The 23,890-nt window shown below is 40.4% G+C and overlaps 1 protein-coding gene across 5 annotated transcripts in view; it reads left to right on the forward strand.

Annotated features, from left to right (window-relative positions):
• scn8aa (sodium channel, voltage gated, type VIII, alpha subunit a) overlaps positions 1-23,542 on the forward strand; it is a 63,104-nt gene extending 39,562 nt beyond the window's left edge. For all 5 annotated transcript variants that reach the window (XM_012870570.3, XM_012870573.3, XM_012870568.3 and 2 more), the window contains exons 21-27: positions 8,710-8,832; positions 15,187-15,471; positions 15,861-15,914; positions 16,673-16,810; positions 16,902-17,006; positions 17,103-17,373; positions 18,354-23,542. In XM_012870570.3, the coding sequence (XP_012726024.2) occupies positions 8,710-8,832; positions 15,187-15,471; positions 15,861-15,914; positions 16,673-16,810; positions 16,902-17,006; positions 17,103-17,373; positions 18,354-19,513 (2,136 nt within the window). In that variant the 3' untranslated portion in view covers positions 19,514-23,542. The remainder of the gene's footprint in view (positions 1-8,709; positions 8,833-15,186; positions 15,472-15,860; positions 15,915-16,672; positions 16,811-16,901; positions 17,007-17,102; positions 17,374-18,353) is intronic.
• The last annotated feature ends 348 nt before the right edge of the window (positions 23,543-23,890 follow it).

Here is a 23,890-nt window from a genome sequence, read left to right on the forward strand (position 1 = left end):
GGCCATGATTTACCACATGATCAATCATAGTTGCCCAAATTTCATTTGTAACTTCAGCCCTTCCAGGTACACTGCCACCTTACACATGGATTCCTCTTCCTCATAATCTTCTTCCTCTGACCCGTCTACCTCTTACTCTGACTCTCATCTGCCTTAGAACATTCATGGTTGCAAAGAACAACACACAACATGACACCTTTTACGTAAAGCCTGCAAACTGACTGCAAGTTGAAAAATTGTGTAAAGAGGTGTCAATCAGGTGCTTCAGTGATTTCATTCTGATCAAGAAGTTTCTAAGAGCTTGGAACATATAGTTGCTGTTTTGCTACCACAGTTAAAGCAATGGAGGTTGGACTGCATGAACGACATCTGCGTTAACTGTTTTGCAAAAGGGTGGGGAAAATGAGTCAAACCAATGAAAATGGGTTAACTCATTTGCAAGAGGTGTCTTTTGCTCTGCAGAGATGGTGATGCTGAAAACTGAGAGGTTGCCAGTTTCTTCAAACAGGTCAAAGCAACCAATAAAAACTGTAATATCAACGTTATTCCTGGCTGTGCTGCTATAGGATGGATTGAAGTCCGACCTGATTGCTGCAACAAAAAATTGGTTCGGTATCTAGTGAGGTGTCTTTCTGAAGCGACTGGTTCACAGTTTAGCAGTTTTACGATAATCACAGACCACGTGTGATTTTGAGGTTCGGACTTGTCCAAACAATCCTAACTAATTGTATCTTTATGCGGATGTGGAAGCTGTGGCTTCAGCTGGTCTAAGTTATAAACTGACCCAAAGGGACAGTGTACCTGTTCATCACAGGATTGAGGCATAAGGTGGATACAAGACAAGAATTCAACAGAATGTATTAGAAAGACTTTAAAAAAATGATTCAACAAAAACATTCTAGTTGTATTTTTGGCTAAGATTCAAAAAGTAAGCCAAAAATCCAACGAAAATTAATCAAATCTGAGTTTTAGGTAATGGATAAGGTATAGGAACACTAAAGCGATGCTCTCAGTCAGTTATACTCAGTCAGTAAGTAGTTTGGACCTTTACTGATAAACCAACCATATTCAAGTCATACTCAGAGCAGTGGGATGTGTCAAATACGTGTTTCTGTAAAATGTTCTCTGCCTGATGTTTGATATGTGCCTCTGTCCTCTCTCTCTTTGTGTACTGCTCTGTTCCTTATGTCAGTCAAGACAGAAAGTCAAGATCAGGATATCTTTACTCTATTCCTTGGCCACTGCAAACACCAACAAAACCTTAGTTTACTTTTTACTTTAAATACACATACATACTTAAAGCATAAATATTTTGCTTACCAGCTGATTTATCTCCTCCTTGGTGGCACGAGTGGATAGAGTAAGAAATCTGATTTTTTGACGTTCTCCTTGAACTAACCACCTCTCTGCAGTGTCCAACACCTCAGCAAATACCTGTGAATGGACTCCTGTTGAAATCAATTGCCAGAAGTTGTCTGCTGGTTTATTTTGAGCACCTCTGACCCCCCTGTTTAGGATTCTTGCATGTATTATATCCTGTTGCTTTCTCAAATTTGCACTTATATTTCATTGAGCTTGAAGCAGAATGTAAACAGACTGTTCCAGCTAATTTTAATTATTAATGTCAAGGTTTATAGATTTTGTATTGATTTCAATTATATCATAACATTCAGTGTTTCTGGTGGCTCCAAATGTAGACTCCCTTCCTTTTGTGTGTCCTCTACCCAAAGTGCTTCAGGCAGTGCGGGGGTCATGCTTCTCAAGATGTTTAAACATATATTGAGTGACATCCCTCTTCCCCTCTTTACCCAACCTCCTTTCATTCCCTCTTGGAAGTGTAACCTCAGGAATGTGGTGATATTGTGCTGAGATGTAATGATGGTGGGTGACAGGCGGCTGGCGGTAAGTTTAGTCTTCACTAGCGCTCCCCCTTTTGAAAAACAAGAGCTAACAAAAACAAGACAACAAGTTCTTGATGAGTCAGGGCTGTTGTGGCCTAATTGTGCCTCTGCTGTCCTGTGCTATGGGGTGAAAACATTGCCATTGACTCATAAAGGGGGGCAACCATCATTAGACCGGCCTGTATTTTTCTATGAGTGTGACTCTTTGTATGGGTTTGCTCCTCCTTATTTCCTTGTTGCCGTATTTGTGTTGATTTTTTTTGGTTGTCCATTTCATTTCTATTTATCTGATTTTCGTTATAGAAATGCTACATGTCAGGGGAAAGTAAACCGTGTGTTGAAGGAATTATTTTCCTTCTTTTTGTTTTGTTTTTGAAGTGGGTTTGTGTGACGTAGTTGTGAGCAGTTTACAGCTGAATGAAGCTAGAGATTAGAGAATCAGGGATACAATTTAATGGAAGAGCAAGAAGTCAACTATGTTTCAAAACACATAAATACCCCGTTTACACTACCCCTTTTTTAACCGTGCTGAGAACGGTCCGAGCTCGGTAACTGAGATAACTTTTAAAATGGATCGCAAACTGAACTGGACGGTGCCAGACAGAACCGGACCGCGCTAAATCTAGACCAGTTCGATGAGTGGGCTCAGCCGGGTTTTTCAGTGGCACGGTTCTCTGATAACAAAGAGCGCATGAGCAGACCGCGTCATCTCCTTACAGTCAGCTGACTAATTTCGCGGCTTCAGACATTCATAAAAATACTAGCTTCCTTACCGTGCCACACGATGTCCAGTGATGATTCTGCTCAGCAGTGTGATGAACCTCAACGTCTGTTGTTGTTTCCTGCGTCTGTAAATCCTGATTAGATGTTCGTTTCTCTTATCCACTTCCCAAAAGCCGACTCGGTCAAGTAAATTCACCAAAGGTTGCCTTCTCTGCCTGACTCTACGCAAAGAACGAAATATCACAATTATTACCAAGCATAACTTCCTGAATGTTACGGGCGCCGCCATTTTGATTTGCTTGATTCCCTCTTTCAATCCTAGAAAGCAGTAGTACCGTAGATCGTCACTAGGAGGCGAGGAACCGTGCTAGCGTGATGTGTAAAGGGTCATCAGAACCAAGCTTGGCATGGTTAAGTGATCCAAGCTCGGTCCGAGTTCGGCATGGATCGGTTTAACAATGGTAGTGTAAATGGGGCTATAGTTGCAGAGTATACGTACTAAGTATGCATTTGTAGTATTCTAGAGTAACTGCTTTTGCAAATTTACCTCTATGCATACAATGAGGCACTAACAACATCAATATTGAAAATTATATATTTAATACAAGCATCATCTTACTAAATGGTTGCCAAAAAGCAAAAATCTGTCAGTAGATTATGAAGAACCCCGCTTCTTTTGAAACAGTGACTCCAATGAGTTATAAACTAAACTTTTTTTACTTCCTGTAGCAGCTAGCTATGCAGCAGCGCTATTGCTAGCTATTAGCTAAACCAGAGAGTCAGTTTATCTGAGATTTTAATAAATATTTCACTTTTGAAAACAAAAAACTTTGTTGCTATGTATAGCAGGTAATCTCGTCTCTTTTTGGAAACTGCATGAAAACAATTATAAGCACATGAATGGCATCAGACACACCCCTAATGTGTTTATAGCGCCATTTGTTTTTCAGCCACAATTAATGGGATGTTATCCTAGAATGCTCTCTCTGAAATTTCTGAAATTTGGTCTTATCCCTCAAAAAACGAGTACAGACAGTAAAGTTTAGGGATAAAATCAAACTTAAAATGCTTTTTCAGGAAGGACAATGAATCTGACCCAGACTATTCAGAGGGAAAGCTGTTAGACAGACAGACAGACAGACAGGACAAATCCCGGTGCACTCTGGCATTCACATTGAATGCAGTGTGCTACACAGCTAGCCTAGCGGCAGTGACATTGTTCGATTAGGAAAGAGATTCGATTTGCTACCTTGTGCAAAGATAAATAAACATAAGCATTGTGCTGAGTACTGAGTGCTGAGTTTTAATTGTTTTATGTTTTGTTCATTTTGTTTTTGACTGGGCCCTCCTCTGAGTAGATTTTAGCTTTACTCCATAATAATTTATCCATGATTCTCTAAACAGAAAAAAAGTATTGACTATTGAATACCTCAGGTAGGAAGACGGGCCACTCATCAAAACTTCACACAACCTACTTTAAAAAACGATAACTACTTGAGTGAAACTCTAGGCAGAGAGATCTTACAGCATAAGGCCTTTAGGTACCATGATCCATTCATCTTTCTTTTTCAATCATAATATTGTCATATTTTGTTGTGTTTTCCTTTTGTTTTTAGTTTGCTTTTGTTTGGTTTGTGCTATCGTCATCATGGGATCACAGCCCCAGATGTCATTGGCCTTGCCTTGCAGAGCTCTGTGAGAAGGACGCTGAGACAGTGAGGCCACTACCGCAGAGCAGGCCCGGCTGGGGGCCAGAGCCCAGGGTCCCCGAATGGGGGGTCTCCCCAATGGGGTCAGGCTAAAGGTGACAATTATCCCAACACTGTAGTCTAGATTAAGGCAAAATCTTTATTTAACTGTGTATCCATCAGGATAGCTGCGTATTTGTATGAACTGCAGAGTTTTAAACTTAAAAGGGACTATTCCTAAGAGAAACTGCTCTGAGCAATGTTGGCAAAATCTGAATGCGAGCCCTGTCTAGATGTCTGTGACTCGATGTTTAAACAGTTTGTGGCATCTTCTGAAAGGAGAAATACAGAATGCATTCTGACATCTACCCAGCTGCTTTTTTTGACGTTCATTCAAATGGTTCACATGCTTTACCTGTTGTAGTTTTCACTGATGATTTCATCAGTCAAAATGAAGATTTTGCCAGTCTCAAACCTCCCTCCGTGATTTTGGTAAGCTTTTGATGTTGTGTACTTATTGCAGTGAGTTTGACCAGTTGGTGTCCGTCGCTGGTTGAAGGTGCTCTCACATGTGCTTACTGTTGATATTTTTTCCTTATTTGTGAGGAACTGGGACGCCCCCTGTGTCATTACCTCCAGCATCCAGCTCAAGAAGATTAGTTGGAGGGAGGAAATGTGAACGAAAGAGAAAATTTCTATAACTGTGTAGTAAATTGGAGCAAAAGTTAACTATCACATTTGCTTTTTTTTAAAAAATAGTGAATTTTTTAATATTTTGAACAAGAAACTTTCAAATGCAGTTCATGCTCTTTGAAAAGCTTGAAATAGCTCTTTAGTTTATTGCTAATAAGAAGTAAAGAGGCAGAGGCCAACGTTAGCGATATTAGCAGACACATTATTTTTTTTACAGACTTTATGAATTGCTTATATCTTATATGTTACTTTTCCTTGTTTCTTTCTTCTACCAGGTATTCAACATAATGTCAGAAAAACAATTTGAAAGCTGTGAAAGTTTCTTTAATGCTTATGTAACAGAGCATTTTAGTCAGCCAACATAAGCTGATTATTAGCCAACTCTGTCAAGACAATATGTCAACTCGAGAGTTACTTCCTTTCTACACCCTGGTTTCACATCATCCATCACTGCTCCGCTCTGTTCACGTATGTTCACGTCCAAATGACGGAGCAACTACGTCGTTATGTTAATTAATGAGAACGGTTCCACAGTCTCCGTGACTACATTGAATGTCACTGTCAGCGAACCCGTTCTCCGTCGTTCAGTGTCAAATTACAGAACAAGTCAAATTTTCGGTTCCGTTCCGGTCCGTCGGGCTCCACAATAGCAATCGTAGCAAACAGGAAAAAGAACGTCAACAACCTCCGGTTTGTCAAAGTTTATGGAAGAAATAGAGATTGTTAAGCACAAATTAAACATTTTTAAAAATTATTCACTAAAAATGTACTGTTTTATTTAAATATTGGATGCAAATCACTCTTTTTGCACCAAAAAGCAGAAGCAGATTTCAACATTTAATTTGAAACGTGGACCTTAACAAATAGATTTACTTCCTGCTTGTAATGACGATCATCGTTCATGCTCTCTTCAGGCTCCAAGAAACTTTGGAGCGGAGCTCGACGAGGTAACCGCGGATGCAGTAGGCGTTGCTTTTCACAGACTCACGGAGGCGGTCTGGAACGGAACGGACATATTCAGGAGTGGAGGATGTGGAATTATGGTATTATTCAAATGAGATTGCAGAAGTGATCTTGGCCCGTCTAAAAAGCCAGCAGTCAACGTTAATTGTAATTATTTTTACACCGTCTTAATTTTACTGTGACTTGCAAAGGTATTCACCCCCTTGGCATTTTTTATGTTTTATTGCCTCACAACCTGGAATCAAAATGGATTGTTTGAGACTTTGCGCCGTTTAATGTGGTTGCAAACAACAAACAGGACAAAATAAAAGAAAACTTCTTCGTGCATACCTGCCCCCACTTGGCACTTTTTATAACCCCACTCTTACTTCTCAACAACTTTGTCCCTTACTTGTAGGGAGATCTTCTTGGTCTTCATAGTTTGATGCCTCTTGCTTAGTGGTGCTGCAGCCTCTGGGGCCTTTAGAGAAAAGGTGCTTTCTATACTGACAGATCATGTGGCCCTTAGATTGCACACAGGAGGACCTTATTTCATTAATAGTGTGACTTTTGAAGGTAACTGGTTTCACTAGAACTTTCTTAGGGACCTCATAGCAAAGAGAAGCCAGACACTGCCTTTTGCAAGACACTGTACATCAGGTGGTTTATCAAACAAAGAGCTTTAGAGTACCATGTCCAACTTCCATTTTCCTTATAAATAATCCCGTCTTCTTTAAAAAAAAAAAAAAAAGCCATTGTAGACATCTCAGCAGGGTCCATGTAGACCATTAGGTATAAAATTATAACTGTATATCTCCCATTTCAAAAAGTAAAACTAACTCCTCATCAGTTTTAGTTTTTCTCTATTTGCTTGCGTAATTGCTCTAAAGAAACGTACTTTGGCTAAAATCCAGTGATATACTCTGTTTCTGTGCACTTTAGCAAGACTTGTCCAGTCTCTATTCATTGCAAGAAACAATGTGTATGATGCTCCATCCCTGATCCCAATGCAGTTCCAATCAGTTTTTGCTCTAAATCAGCCAGGAAGCTGGTCACACAGATCGTCATTCGTCGCTACGTCTCACCCAGGTGCTAAGAGGCCAGGCAAACCTGGATAAGACAAACAATATGCGGGTGTGACTTCAACCATTCATAGATGTTGATGCATACTCAACACATACCAATAATCATCTTGGAAACACATTGCCTCCATCTGGTGATGAGGGTTGCCCTATTATGGCTAATTTTCCTTATTTATTTCATTCGCTATTTTCAAATGAACTATGTCTGCATAATCTATAATGCAAGACCTAAAGCACAACTGATTAGGTTTTCAAGATTACTACATCAACAAGAATATATTAAGTAAAGAGTTAATAAAAGGCAATGAAACAGGAAAAAAGGCATCTAAATCCAGCTTTTAAGGGTATTTTGCAAGAGGCTGATTCCTACATACCACTCAGTGAATGACGTTGTCTTTAAAATGCCCTCCTGTAATGGGGATCCTAATGTGACTTCCTCAAGAGCGCTCTAGTCTCACCACTTTCCAAAGAACATTAGTGCAGCTAATGGACCCCACTGCCTATTCTCCATTTCTTCTTCGGTCAACAATGCAATACGGCCAGTGAGATAAGCCTAGATCGAGCTACACAGCCTCAAACCCTAACTCTGACCACTACAGATAATATGCTCACTGATTTTATTATTCATTCTGTCGAGATAGATGCGGGCATGTTGATGGGATAATGACCCAACTCAAGGATGCATTGAGTGTCTTTAACAGTGGTGGGACACTATAAGTGCGGTTTGGCTGCAGGAATCCCTGAGTTTGCTGATGCTGGATGGGGATCAGGGGCTGCACCAGCTTCTTTAAAATCATGTCCTGTTATTGTTGTAAACTGTGTGTAACTTGACTGTACTCTGTGTTCTTTTTGTCCTTTCAGTGCCATCCAGTGCTAATAACTATAACCGGTGTGCCCTTGACCTCCATCCCTGTTTTCTTGTGTGTGGTTCATGTGACTGTGGCTCTCCTCTTTGACTCTAAATGCTGTTTGACAAGTTGAATTGATGTCTGAGAAGGAAAATTACTGTTTGACACTCTTGTACATGTTTACCTGTATTCTTTCTCTTAGGTTCCATTAGTTTCTCTGTCTTAAATTATATGGGAATTTATGCCTGAAGAGCGACAAGGAGAGACAATGTTTGAGGGGCAAGGGTAAGGCTCTCAAGTCTGTTGGGTTTTTATCAGCTTCCACAGGACAATCTCTCTCCTTAACCGTCCTCCCCAAATCCTCCTCCTCTGCTCTTCCAGTCCTTTCACTTGTATCTTAACCATGTAGCACTCTTCTCTCTCCTAATTTACCCTCTGTTTGAGTTTTGTGTTCTTATCTCCTCTCTCTCTCTCCCTCTCGCTCTCTCTATCTCTCTCTCTCCCTCTCTCTCTCTGTTTCTCAACCACAAATTTCTTTGCAGGTACACAGGACTTTTCACTTCTCGTCAACAGCCCCAAAATAACAGCCAAATACCCCTGCTACTAAAAAAAAAAAAATTGCCACACACACAAAACCTATACTAAACAATGACCTTCTCTCTCAGTGTATATACATGTATAAATGCAATATTATACATGCATATACATGCATAGATTTATGTGTGTGTGTGTCGAGCAACTCTCCGCCTACACCAGGGCCGTCTCTCTTCCTTAGTGAATATTCTCACTTCTAACAGTTTGGAACCTCTTTTGCTTCTCTGTTTTTGTGTAGGTGTCTATAGTCAGCCTTGTAGCTAATGCGCTGGGCTACTCCGATCTAGGGCCCATTAAATCACTCAGGACACTAAGGGCCTTGAGACCCCTCAGAGCCTTGTCACGTTTTGAAGGGATGAGGGTAAGATCCAAAGCTAAGCAGCTGATCCTTCCGCATGCCCATTCAACAGTTTAAAGCATGCTAGAACTGATCTAAAAGCAAAGTAAGAGAACAAACAGGCAAGAAAAATCAGAAAATTTGGGGGACTGATTCTAAAAGCTAGGAAAAAGAAAGTCAAAAATGTCACCTTTCCATTCGCAGTCCTGCACCATGCCTTTGTTAGAGCGAAAGAATAAGTCATGATGCAGCTGGGAGTCAAGTAAACAGCACATTAACGTGTATTTGGATTGAATTTCTTCAACAATCAATAAAAAAAAAAAAAAAGCTTTCGGAAAATTGATTTGTTTGAAAATCGGAAATCAAATTTTTTCACAAAGCTGCCTCATCACATCAGAGACAAACTAAAAGTTCAGATTACCTCATTTTACTTTGTTTATCACTGATTGGCCAAAGTGAATGTGAAATTGGTCAAAGCTAATCTAACTTACATGTCCATCTCATGGAGCATTCAAACCAACAACTCAATCAACCACTGCTTTCAATTGAGATCCCCTTGCCCTCCACATGTCCCTTCCTCCTCCCCCTCTTCCTCCTTCTGCTCCCATAACCTCCTCCTTTCCCAATCCACACCATTCCCCCCCAATGCATTGAGAACAACCAGCAGGAACCGGGGGAATCTGCAGGACACCAGAAAAATCTCTGTCCAAAAACCAGTCTCATCAAAACCTTCCACTCAGAGGAGTCTCTCTGATGTATTTAATCGGCCGAAATGAGTCGCTGCAGGAGTAGCTGTGGTTGCTTTTGCCTTTTCTTCCAGTGGTGGTTCTTGCTTGAATGGTGCTGCTCTGGGCGAGCCGCTTCTTTAGCTCCCAAAAATAACGATCTAACATGTTTCTAATGCAAAATAAAAGAAAAAAATGAAACTAAAAATATTTTGATGTGTTTTTGCCAATAAAATAAAGGTTTCATATACATGGAATTGATATTAAGAATCTCTGTGTTGGGCGTGCTTGGATGGCGCAGGTGTAGTGCGCACGACCCATGCAAAGAGGTCTTAGCCCTTGACGTGGCTGACCCGGGTCCGGCCTGAGGTCCTTTGCCACATGTCTTCCCCCCTCTCTCAAACCCCCTTTCCTGTCAGTCTACTGTATGAGAAATGAGCCACTAGTGATGTAAAAACCTAGAAAAAGAAAAACAATCTCAGTGTTCAGGTTTGACCAGTCGACATATTTCAGATTTTGTACTAGGGAGGATCCATTGTAGTTTCAAAAATAAAAAAAAAGTTGTATCAGATGTTACAGAGTTTTATAATTTTCCCTAATTAGAAAGAAAAACTGTTAAACATTGAACTAAGGACACACTATTTGACTGAAACAAAGAAAGTAGCTTGCCCTTTGGGCGCCTATTGACATTACCACTGTGCGTAACACTGAAGGAGGCCCCTCCCCATGTCAGATAAATAATATAAGGCTTGTTTGTTGCACAAGTGACAGACAGCTCAGGCCATCCCCGGGGCTGTGCCCCTCTGGGGATTGAGCAACGTCCCCCATTTCAATAACCGCCACTGGTCCCTTCCTAAAAATGTACAGATCTGATTGGTCATCCCTGTGACTGGTGGTACCGATAGGTTGCGCCTGGTTGTTGTCACCCGTAATTCACTCTTTCTCTTTCTGATTCTCTTGATGTCTTGGTTCAAGTCTTCTCTACCTCTCACTGTTCTCATCCACTTGTTTGAGATTCTCCTCTTTAGCTGAAACCTTCCCCACCTCCTCATCCTGCTTCCTCCCCTCTCCTTCACCTCCTCATCCCCCTTTTTCCCCTCCCCCTCGACCCAGTGTGGCTGGGCCGACCGCTGACGGGTCAACACACTCTTTCCTGCTTGTCCAAGATCTTTATACATCAGAGAAGGAGGCATAAACCACACACTCACAGAGTTGTGGCTTTGGGAAGAAAGTATTTGTTAAACTTCTGCCATTGTTAGACTTTGGAAAGAACCGTCTGACCAACTGATCTGCCATCAGCACATTATGCAGGCAGATTTGCTTTTTCCTAACATTTTACATACTAAACTCTTAAAAAAAACCCATTTTGAACTCCTTTTTGTTTGAGCATGCAGGCAGAAGCTTAGCAAATATGCTAGGCAGCCATTTCACTGACAACATTTCTGCTCCCATGTCATAGCACCAGACACTTTAGCGCATACAGCAGTCTCTGGGTTCCCGTTGCCTTCCACTCCCACAGGAAGTGAAACTGGGAGGCAACAATGGGCCCAGCTAAACTCTGACTTTTGAGTCCTGGGTTGATGGTGGCCCGTAATTTGACTAGTATTACAGCTCTCAGACAACACCCCTTACCACACACAGAAAATGTGGTTCCTATATCCCCCACAACCCAAAAATGACAATCAGGAGCAGAAAGCCTCTGTAATTAATTAGAATACGGATTTCTTCAAATTTCACTGATATCCAGTAGTAGTAGTAGATATCCAGCGACTAAAAAGTGATGCCATTGCACATGAGCAGACATCAACGCTTTTAGGCCCTGGATAAGATTTATTTTTAGACGCTGCCATGACTGCTTCACTGAAACGGAATTGGTTTTAACTAAAGATCTTGTCATTTTTGGGGTTGAAAAGCATTGTACTTTTGCTTAAATCAACTATTAGCGGTAGCACCAGTGTCCCTTTGAATTAGCGCATTCACTGGGCGCACGCAGGGAGAAAGGCGAGGGCGGCCCAGTAATGCAAAAATGCTAAGGAAACAAAAGAAAAAAAAGGAATTTGACCCTGCTGTATCAGTTTCTTTTCTTTTCTTTATGTCTATGTTCATAAACTGAGTTACTGTTTTGTTTGAACTGAAAATGGGAAACTTGAGGTCAAAGCAATAAATAAATGAGTGGGGAAGTACATGAATGGAGAGATGAGACAATAGGGAAGAGGTTTTTTTTTTTTAGAATTAGACTGATGGGAAAATATTAATCTTTGCAGCTGCATTTTGTCACCTAACAAACAAACTTGAGTATATTTATTGTTGTTTATTTTGTGGAATAGACAAAATACAAAGTGTGCCACAATTGCAAAGTGGAACAAAAAGGGAACTGTTTTTTAATTTTTTAAATTCCTTAAAAATAAGAATTTGAAAAGTGTGGTGTGCCTTGGTAGCCCTAGTTAAGCTGCAGAGATCCTGTTGATAGGACAGCAATGAGTTGTGTTGTCCACAGTTCTGGCAAGTTGCTGAATTGTACTTGGGTGAGACGAAACCAAGGTAAACCATATTGCATCCATGCATCACCTTGAACACACTATTCCAACCATGGGGGCGTGATTATGGGAGCAAATTTGGTAAAATAAGAGACATCCTCTGACGTACCAGGTTTTTCCTGTTGTTATGACAGTTAAATGTTTATTAATATGCTGATGTAAAGAGTTTAAAGCTAGATATAGTTTGAGAAAAATAACTGGGGGAAAACACCTCCGACTGTTGTTGCTGCAGGCATTGGTCACTAGTCTGAGGCCTCTATTACCTACATCTGAAGTTTTCTATTGTATTTTAACAGATTTGAAGAGGAGGTAGAGAGATTCAGCACCGTTATAACACCGAAACGCTGACTGAGATTAATTTTACCATTCCTGTACATTGCTGTTAATTGAAGAGATAACTTTGAGACAATGCAACCATTATGTAGTGACTGGGATCAAACCAACTCTGAGGTGAAGGAAGGTTAAAATTTAGCTAAATTGTCTCACCCTGAAAGAAAACCTGGAGCTACTCAGTATTGACTCGAAGGGCTAATAATCAGGCTTGCCACACTTTTCAGATTTTAAATTATAAAATGTTTTGAAAACCCTGGATCACTTTTCTTCCACCTTATGATTACACACTAATTGGTAATTGGTTGATCTGTCTCTTAAAACACCAGTAACGTAAGTTCAATTTCATGGTTGTAATGTGGCAAAATGTTTCTGTCTGACACGTTGCTCAACTAGCAATGATTATAGATATTCTGATGTTTTTTTTGTTTACTTTGATCTCTCTGGATTTAAGTTTTCTGGTCAGCGTGATTTAGATGATTAGAAAAACATCAACCAAGTTTTAGAAGTAGTTTTTGTTTCTTCTAGCAAATCTGCCTGAGGAAAATAACACCTACGTAAATACATTTTAATTACAGCATTCTGCTAAATATGCTTTTTTAATTTTAAAACACCGACTTTAAGGTAGATAAATTTGAGGCGGACACAGTGAAGACCATTAAAAGTTTTACATTGTGCTGGAGAAGTTTAATAGTTCCTTTGAAAGCATAGTGACCCATTCAGAGGCACAGGCTAGCAAACTTCAGCAAAGATCTCTCTATCCACACATTTCTCTATTTATTTATGTATTGATTTGAGCGGATTCTTGAAATTGCACAATGCCATGTAACACGCATGTGTAATAACTTGCCGATGCACATTCTGCATTTTTGAAAGCCATTTTCCCTCTTTCTGAGAATGCTTTCTACACAGCATGGCCTTTTTTTTAGATTAAACACAGAATTTCTTTGAAAGCAATAAGATTGTAACTCAAATCTAGCAAAGAGTCATTCTCTCAGCGATCGCGCTGGCACTGCTGTGGAAAATTATTCTGCAGTCTGTTGTTTAGTCATTTAGCGTTGGACATTTGATGCACTTCATAAGTGTGTCCGTGGTATCCCGGGTGGGAATTTTGCTTTTGCGTTCAGCGCTGAGAGAATCCTGCTCTTAGAGCTCCTCCCTGTCTTGTTTGTTAAGAGGAGGGAATATGGCTCCACAAAACGAGTCTGCCAAAAGAAATGCATGCTCAGCTGTCTGCCTGAGAGCTGCTGGTTGGCCTGCCTAACACTGGTAATGAGCGGTTCAACAAGTGCTGAGCTTTTAAATCTGTGACCCAAAACAAAAAAAGATTTGAATTAATAGACAAGATTAAGTATTTGAAATGTAATGGGAATTTTCCCCTCCAAATTTTTGTATTTTATTTGAGTTGGGCTTGTTATGGAGAAGAGCTATATTAGAAAGATGGAGTGTATAAGCTTGGGGGTGGTTAGAGAGGACACTATATAGTGATATGGCAAACACTTTTAGGTTTTTACATATACAAGAAACATGCTTATTTTATCACTGCCTGAATATTTAAATTACTGCTTACCAAATTTATGGATGTGTACATTTATTGTTACAACAGGAACATTTTAAAAGCAGTTCAGCTGAAGCTACAGAAAACCGTCACTGAGTATTTGTGTGTGTGTGTGTGTTTCATATATTACTTTGCCATTTTATTTTACAAATATGTCAGAATCTACACAATTATCTTCTGAGAGTAATTTAAAGTATATGCACTCACAGCATTGTTTTTTATCTTATATTTCCTTAAGATAACAATAGACATACTTATGCTTACAAACACAGCAGCCAAAACTACACATGCAGCCTGATAAATTAGAATGTAATTGAAAAGTAAATAGTACTTTTTAGTAACTGAATTAAACAGATGAAAATCATTTATGATATAGATTCATTACACTGAGAGTGATATAGTTCAAGCCTTCTTTTCTGTTAGTTTTGATAATGATGGTTTACAGGTAATGAAAGCTCAAGGATGTGTCTTTCTTGTTGCTCACTTTATTGTGATCTGGTTTTCTTCCACTTAACTTTCCATGAACAGCTAACTTCTTTAGTGATAATTTAGCTTAAATTTGTCAGGATTGTCTGCTGGGCAGCTTTTAAGTCAATCTTCCCCACAATTTCTGTATCAAAATAATAACCTATTGGCCTTACGTTAATTTAGCATTTTTATGGGAAAGTGAAATGTGGTTTTTCATTAGATGCAAGCTTTTATTATCCAAATTAAAAGGAACACTTTAAATATATCACTCTGTAACAACTCGTTTTTTAAATGTAAAAATTGCAGTGCTGTTCTAATTTATTGAGATGCCCCTTTGTTTTGGACAAACAAAGACTCTGAAACTGCTTTAATCTATAGGAGAATGGCTTTTCACAATATTATACAAACATACATACATCTTCCATCTCGTGATCTTAAGCAAACTATTACAGGATCATTTGTTTGTGTGTGTGTGAGTATCCATGAAGCAGTTTTAGTCACATTCTTTGACACAGTATCCAGCATCCTAGAATCCAGGCTCTGTTTGACTGTAAAAGTTCATAGTTTCCATGTGCAGCGCCTTGGTAGTGAACGGCTACTCTTGATGTTCACTATTAAAATGATTTAAGGGCAGTGTTAAGGACTCTGTGTATTGCCATAACAATATGTAGTGTCTCATCTGAGGGCTAAAAATGAACTGTTCTGATTTGTTTCATGCTTCTCACACTGTTATTATCCTTTCTCCCCTGGTCTGGTTTAGGTGGTAGTCAACGCCTTGGTGGGCGCCATCCCTTCCATTATGAATGTGTTGCTGGTTTGCCTCATCTTTTGGCTGATTTTCAGTATCATGGGGGTCAACTTGTTTGCGGGCAAGTACTACTTCTGTTTCAATGAGACAGCAGAGGAATACTTTGATGTTGAAGTTGTCAACAACAAGACCCAGTGTGAGGCGCTTATTAGTATGAACCACACTGAGGTCAGGTGGAAGAATGTCAAGATCAACTTTGACAATGTGGGTGCCGGCTACCTCGCCTTGTTGCAAGTGGTGAGATCGTCACTTCTCCTCTGACTCCATTTCCTGTTTCGCACTAATGTTATCTCATTTTCCTGCACTTTTCTTTTTTTTTAAGTTTATAAGCTTCACTCTAAGGCCTGTCTATGCTTTATTTGTGTTTTGTCTTTCACAGCTCTGCGATAAGGCATTTTCTTCATGTTCATTGTGCATTTATTAGTGTGCTTCTCCATGCCTTTTTCTTTTTACATGTTTCTTTCCATGCACAAGCTGTACCACAGGACATGCATCAGTTTCGGTTTGAGTTTGAGTCTCCTTAAATTATTATGATCATTTATATTTTTATTGGTTTGTTTTTTTTCTGGTCTGTTGTAATGGGTTTGTACAAATGTATGCATATAATGTCATCTCTCTTTTAAAAGGCCACATTCAAAGGTTGGATGGACATTATGTATGCTGCTGTGGATTCCAGAGAGGTATATTCACTGCTTTATTGAAATAGTAGTTGACTAATCCCACCAGGCTGTGAAAAGAAAACTAGTATCACAGGGATCAGTTGTAATTTAAATCAGGCAAAAACATTTTGACATAGAAAAATCGGTAAATATAACTACTGAGAAAGAAAAGATAAGGAGCCATATTAAATGGTGAAAATATGATTATACTGATTATCCTGGAGAGTATTTTTCCTTCTTTTCCTTCCTTCCTTGTCTCTACCGCCTTGTGTTCTTCCTCCACTCCATCCTTTTATCCCTCCTTCTTTATTTGCTTCCTTTGTGTCTACCTTGCCTTATGGAAATTTGTCCTTCTTTTCTCTCTATCATTGTTTTAAACCCCCGGTGACCTCTTCTTTCTTTCCTTTTCCCTTTTGTCCCATCCCTTCTTGTACCCTTTTTTCTTTCCTTGTTTCTCTTATTCCTTTCCTTCTTGCGTCCTTACCATGTTCCTTCCTTCCTTCCTTTTTATTTTCTTCAGATTTTTAAACTCAACTCTCAGTATTTAGTGATTTAAATATTTTTCTTGTCTGAAATGAAGATAACAGACTGAAAATCTCAGCAAGTTGATTTTTTACATGAAAATGTGTAGCAACCTTGATTTTGTACATTTCTTAACTTTTCATCACCTCCGGTCAGATTTAGACATATTTTTTCTGCTTGTGTACTAGTCTAAGCTGAGGCAGGGCAGTGAATGAACAATGTTTTAAGATTAAACATTCTGCCCCTTTACCTGCAAGGTGGAGGACCAGCCCGCATACGAAGTTAATATCTACATGTACATCTACTTCGTTGTCTTCATCATATTCGGGTCCTTCTTTACCCTCAACCTCTTCATTGGTGTGATCATTGACAACTTCAACCAGCAGAAGAAAAAGATAAGAGCTGCTCTGTCTCTTAATGTTTTCATATTGCTCTAATTATGACATGTGACCATGGTTGTAACCAAGTTTTTGTTTGTTCCTTTACTTTGGAGGTCAGGATATCTTCATGACTGAAGAGCAGAAGAAGTACTACAACGCCATGAAAAAATTGGGCTCTAAAAAGCCACAAAAGCCCATTCCTCGACCACAAGTATGTTTTTTTCTTTTTGTTTACAGTGCATGCATTAGTGCTGTTTAGCAGACAAATCTCTTAATCTTTCCTCTCTGTGTTTCTATCCTCTTTCAGAACAAGGTCCAGGGGTTGGTGTTTGACTTTGTGACGCAGCAGGTCTTTGACATCTCCATCATGATACTGATCTGCCTCAACATGGTCACAATGATGGTGGAAACAGACGACCAGTCGGAACAAACAGAGACGGTTCTCTACTGGGTCAACTTCATCTTTATTGTGGTCTTCACCACTGAGTTCTTGCTCAAGCTCTTCGCGCTACGGCACTATTATTTCACCAATGGCTGGAATATCTTCGATGTTGTGGTTGTCATCCTGTCCATTGTCGGTGAGTGAGGGGTGCGGGAGGGGGGTGGGGGGCATGGAGCAATGATCAAATAAGAGCAAATATACGGCGTCTTGTAAAAGTATTCACACTGCTTGAACCTTTTACAGCCATACTGTTCAATCGGCTTTATTTGATTAACACAAAGTGAAGTGCAACAAAAAGGACTCATGATATTCAAAGGCAAAGAAAAGTAGTATATAAATAGTACAGTGCTGTTGGAAGTATTACATATTTTTCTTATTTTTGCTTGTTTGTCATACCTAAATGTTTTAGATGAAGCAAGGAAATTTTAATATTAGATAAACAAAATCTGAGGAAATACAAATAAGGGAAAACATGTTTTCAAACCGACCTGGCGTTGTTAGAAAAAGTAATTGCTCCCTGAGCCTTATAACTGGTTGTCCCACCCTGACAGAAACAGCAGCCCCTAAGTGTTTGTAAAAACTAGTAATCAGTGTTTTACTTTTCTTTGGTAAAACTATGAGGGTTTTTCTATGCAGAAATGTATAGCTTAAGTTGTTTGAACGATCCAGAAGTGGACTTATTGATCTGGCTGTCTTGCTGCATGATACAATTGTGCTTTAGCTTAAGGTCACAAAATGGATGGATGTTCTCTTTCAGGATTTCCCGGTAAAAAGCACAATTTCTGTTCATAACAAGTTGTCTAGGTCCTAAAAAAGAAAAGCAGTCCCAAACCTTTGTGCTGTGACACAGCCAAGTATTGAAACCCAGTGGTGGAAGCATCATGCTGTGGGGATGCTTTTCGCCAGCAGGCACTGCGGGGAGCTAAATGCGGGGTAATTCTGGAAGAAAAACTGTTAGAGGGAGTAAAAGACACGAGACTGAGACAGAGGTTCACCTTTCCAGTTTGTCACGTTACAACCAGAAAGCTATAACCCATTAGGGAAAGCTTCAAGGGGTAATAATGCATTATTCCAGTGACTACTTCTTCTACTAACATCTTTTTCCCTTCACTTCAGGTATGTTCCTGGCTGACATCATTGAGAAGTACTTTGTGTCGCCAACCTTGTTCAGGGTCATCAGACTGGCTCGCATTGGCCGGATCCTGCGTCTGATCAAAGGAGCTAAAGGCATTCGGACTTTGCTCTTCGCACTGATGATGTCCTTGCCGGCCTTATTCAACATCGGCCTGCTGCTCTTCCTGGTCATGTTCATCTTCTCCATCTTTGGCATGTCCAACTTCGGTTATGTGAAGCACGGAGCGGGCATCGATGACCTGTACAACTTCGAAACCTTCGGCAACAGCATGATCATCCTGTTCATGATCACCACGTCGGCCGGCTGGGACGGCTTGTTGCTGCCGATCCTCAACTACCCACCGGACTGCGACCCCAACTTGGAGAACCCCGGTACTTCAGTGAAGGGCGACTGTGGGAATCCCTCAGTGGGGATTTTCTTTTTTGTCATGTACATTATTATTTCTTTCCTGATTGTGGTTAACATGTACATTGCCATCATTCTGGAGAACTTCAGCGTGGCCACTGAGGAAAGTGCCGATCCACTCAGTGAAGACGACTTTGAGACCTTCTACGAGATCTGGGAGAAGTTTGATCCTACTGCCTCCCAGTTCATTAGTTTTGCCAAGCTGCCTGACTTTGCAGACGCTTTGGAGCACCCGCTTCGAGTGCCAAAGCCCAACACTATAGAGCTGATCGCCATGGACATGCCTATGGTGAGTGGCGATCGCATTCACTGCCTCGACATCCTGTTTGCCTTCACAAAGCGTGTGCTGGGCGACAGCGGCGAGCTGGACATGCTCAGGACGCAGATGGAGGAGCGCTTCGTGGCCGCCAACCCGTCCAAGGTGTCCTACGAGCCCATCACCACAACGCTGCGCCGAAAACAGGAGGACGTCTCTGCCAGAATCATCCAGAACGCCTACCGCGCCCACCTCATCAGGCGCGGCATCATCTTTAAGCGCCACATTTTATCTAGTAATAAGCTGGAGAACGGCGGGACCAACCAGGACAAGAAGGAGAGCACGCCGTCCACGGCCTCTCTCCCTTCTTACGACAGCGTGACCAAACCTGACAAGGAGAAGCAGGACAAAAGCAAGGAGGACTGGGCCAAGAAAGAGAAGGACAAAAACCAGAAAGATGAGTGGGAATCCAAGTGTTAGGATCCAGTGACTTCAAAATCGTGATTTAAACACAATGAGAACAGACTCTGGGCCCAGTCACCCAACAAATGTAGAAAAACCATTTGCAAGTAAGATTAAAACCAAGAAAAAAAAAAAAACACAAAAATGTTTACATACTCAAATACGACTGAGGCAATGTGGTTTCCTATGTTGTCAAAGACAGCTGAACCAAATGCAATCAGTTGACTGTGGGACTTCTGCTGCACAGCGACCAAGTTCATAGAAATGAGGAGTAAACACGAAAACACAGGAACTCACACATTTCTTTGGGGGACCAACTACCACAGAACCCACCGCTCGACGTCTGGAGCGTTGCAAATCTCCTGCCAACACCGAGTGTGGATTAGCCCCGCTGCAAAGCTCCGGCACCGTGGGACTGGATCGCACAGATCCCGACAAAACTGTGTCAGCATTCTAAAGGAGAGTCTGTACCTCCTGAGTTCACCATCTTTGTCAAGAAGAAGAGCATAATCACCCTGAGGAAGTTTAGCTTTTTGACAGATGCACTAGAGGGGGGAGGCGATAAAGAGTTTTATTTTTCATTTGTTTGAGTAAACGTGCATCTTCACCTTATTTGAGCAGCAAAAAAAAACAAAAAAAAAAACACAAAAAAACAACAATAAGATAACATTTAGCCCATGTCACTGGTCTTTTCATCTTCTCTTTGTAATACTGATGCAGAAATAGACGTTTTCTAACATGGGCTCTCACGCTGGAATGGGTACGGGTCACTAGTCGGTGTCATTAGAAAACTCGCTCAGATGGAGTTCCAGATAAAAAAATTATTTGTGTGCTCGTTAAATGCATAGAAATAACTTGCATGAAGGCATGTTTTGATCAGGACTCATGCATGAGTAATCATAGTCCACAAGACACTAATTGTCAGACCACCGCAGTGGCTCGGTGAAACGAAGGAGGCTGTCCGCCGAGGAAGTCAGGAGAAGGCGTGAAGGAAAAATGGAGCTATAGGAAATATTGTTGAATTTCTAACTGACGACAGGATTTATTTCAGCCTTTAATGAAGTGAACATGGGAATAGTTAATGCAGGCGCTAAGAGCCACAATCTCAGCCGGAGTCTCTGACTGTTGACAGCGTTGAAAGGAGTAGGCAGAATCTCCTCATGTTGAGGCTGCACAACACTCGGAAAGACATTTAAGCAGTTCTGATTAAATCTGAGGATTTCTTGGTGAACTTACTGCCATTTAAACTGTCTCTTTCCTCACTTACCTCTGGTCCACGACACAAAGATGAGAGCGGGGGAAGTTTCACGCCAAGGAATCCAGAATCCATTGTGCTTATATATCGGTAGGTGTCCCATCTGTTGCGGAGGGATCAGATATAAGATTTAAAATTTTGGTTTGGTTGCTTTCTTTTCCTTTTTGTGTTCTTATTTCAAGGTAAGGGGAAGGACTGAAAACTGTGTTGAGGCAAAAGCATTGGGTAGTAATTTCACTGAGCAACTTCCCCTACAGATAATCTTTTTTTACTATGCGAGTTCAGCGTAAGATTGTCCTTGGGATGCCTGTTTCAGGCAGTGCTTTTTAGAAGTTTGAGTTGTCAGCTTTAGAAATTTTCGAAAAGGCCTTTAAGTCTCTTACTGATGTTCAAGTGATGCAATCTTTCCCAAAAAAAAAAGGCTTATGATCAGTAAAAGTGATATCTGACACAGCAGAGGTAGCAAAAAATTAATGCAGGGACACGTCTTGTTGTGCTTAGCGTGCATGGAAGGTGTGGACTGGAAGGGACTGTGGGGTTTCAGGGAGGCGGGATGGGCGAAAAATACCAGTGTAAATGTGGACCAAAACGTAGAGCGAGGCCCTCCCTTCAGTGTTTTTGACTGACTGCCATAAGAACAAGAGGTAAACGCGAGAGGAGGAGGCGGTAAAGGTGCTTTAGTCTGAGCTCGGAGTGCTGAAAGTCCCATGTTTGTCAGTGTATCATTGTGCTTCTGTGGGACCTCTTTGAACACTGTGTGGTCTTGCACCATCTTGTCGCGAGCCTGCAGGCTTCCAAACACGTATCACCTGCCTAAAACCAGAGACAGAGGTAGAGGAGAAGGAAATTATGAACAGACCTCACGTCGAAGCAGCTATGTTGTCTAAATAAGCTTTGTGGGTGTTTTTCACAATAAATTATAAACGGAGGCTTCGCCTACTGCCTCCGTAAATGTCCTGCCACTCATTTTCTGTGCAGCAGAAATGGTCCTATATCTTCGCGGATGATCGGACGTAAATCTGGCATCCAGCGTCACACCACTGTTGCCATTTGGTGTGCTTAACACTGCCTGTACCAACGTACCCCCCACCCCCATACAACAGTGAATGAGGTCTGTTTACAATACGAGGTCTCTGAACCAGTTTGGCGGCTGCATACTGAAACCAAATACATTCCCAATGAGAACCACGAGAGGAGCGAGAACAGTCATCCAAACTTTACCCATGTTCATCTTGGATGTCATATTTTAGAGTTATATACATTCACGTTTAAAAAAAAAAACTATTAAAAAAGAAAAAAAACATATAAAAGAAAAAACATGTGTACATGTACAGTGCAGGCTACGATGTAAATGGCACAATCGCTGAAAAAGAAAGAACTTTTTGAGAGAAGCTATAAATATTGTATTATATGGTTTTATTTTAATGGCATGCTCTGTTGTGTTTTTTGTAAATACAGAATTTTAAAAATGTTACTATTAATAATCAAAAAGTGAATAATAACAATAATATAGAATGGCTTCCAGCTATGCCCTTTGTCACATTTGTTACTTTTGGATTTTTTGAGACACTTTTCACTTTGTTGACGGAAACTGAATGAAATACATAGATATTATATAATACAAAAGATATATACATGTATACATATGTGTCTATATGTATATACATGAAACAGGAGAACACTGTCACTTTTGATTTATGTGCAACACGTTCACGTGGATGTCTAAAAGAAGAAGAAGAAAAAAACATACTGGTTGTTTCCAGCACTCTTTTCAATGTTGGGAAAAATAGCTCATGTGCAATGTTACTGGATGTAGCCCGATCATGACTTTAAAAGGATATTGTTACCAGCACATTTCTCACCTAACTGTTGTATCGATCACATTCAGAGTACACGTGCCACTCCTACAGCCACACAGACACACTCTGAGGAAACTCTATTCACTGCCCACCAGTTTTACAGGTGATCTTTTTCCAGACGGACGTCAGTGAGTGTCACCGACTGCTTCTGACATACTATGACACTGCCACCACCTAAACACACACACACATACACACGAGTGCCATTGCAGCTCAACACACCTCGGACCATTTTCTCATCGTCACTCTCCTTTTGTTGAACGGTTCGTTTCACGTGTTCCACTCTATGGCATGTGCCTTTTTTCTGCTTTTTCTGCTAATTTGGATGTCAAAGCCACGATGAAGAAAAAACAAGCAATGAAAAACCTGTATCTAAATTGAAGAGGGTGGGGATTTTTATTTTTTGGGGAGGGTTGATTAATCAGGGATGGGAGGTCAGGTGTGTACGCGGAGGATCTTCCAGAAACCCAGCTCCATCCTACTATTTACCAGTGTGTGATGTTAACGGAAAATAAAAAACTAAAAAACCCGGCTAACTTGAAAAATAAAAAAACGTCCTGTTCTTAGTGCTATACGTGTCACTCACTTGGCTTGTGAAAAAGCAGCTTGCCTTCTGTATTTTTGGTTTGATTTCTGCCGTATTTCTGTTTCCATCTGAAATTTATTTTTGTATCAATACTTGATTATAGGAATTATTCTTTATTTTTAGCATGGTTTATTATGAGCTTTTTTTTTCTTTCTTTTTGCTGAAAAAAAATTATTAAAAAAGTGCTTTTCAAACTGTTATCATTTGACACCGTGACAAAAGAGGATATACAGTACAATACGATGGTGTGTTGCACAACCACTTGGACTCTTGGTTTAGAATATATGAAAGATTGTCTTCATTTGAGCACGAAACTTTTTATTACTAATAAAGCAGCCTTCCAGTTACAACCTGTGTGGCTTTTTGGATGTTAAGCTGAATTTATATAACTTTGTGGAACAAATCAGGAATGCTTTGTTGGAACTATAGCATCTGGCAAAAATACTTATGCCATTTTGAACCTTTTTGTCAGTCAGACTGGATGGAGAGAATCTGTGAACATTAACTTTAAAGTCTTTCTACTGATTTGTGTTGTAATTTAGGGCTTTGACTGAGCCATTCTGATACCTGGGTATGTTTTGAGCCAAAATATTCAGTAGTAGCTCTGGCTGTATGTTGAGGGTTTTCCTGCTGGAAGATAAACCTCCACCCTACTCTCAAGTATTCTGCAGCCTCTAACAGGTTTTCTTGCAGAA

Source organism: Fundulus heteroclitus, chromosome 1, assembly GCF_011125445.2.
Source record: "Fundulus heteroclitus isolate FHET01 chromosome 1, MU-UCD_Fhet_4.1, whole genome shotgun sequence".
NCBI classification, from domain to species: Eukaryota; Metazoa; Chordata; class Actinopteri; order Cyprinodontiformes; family Fundulidae; genus Fundulus; species Fundulus heteroclitus.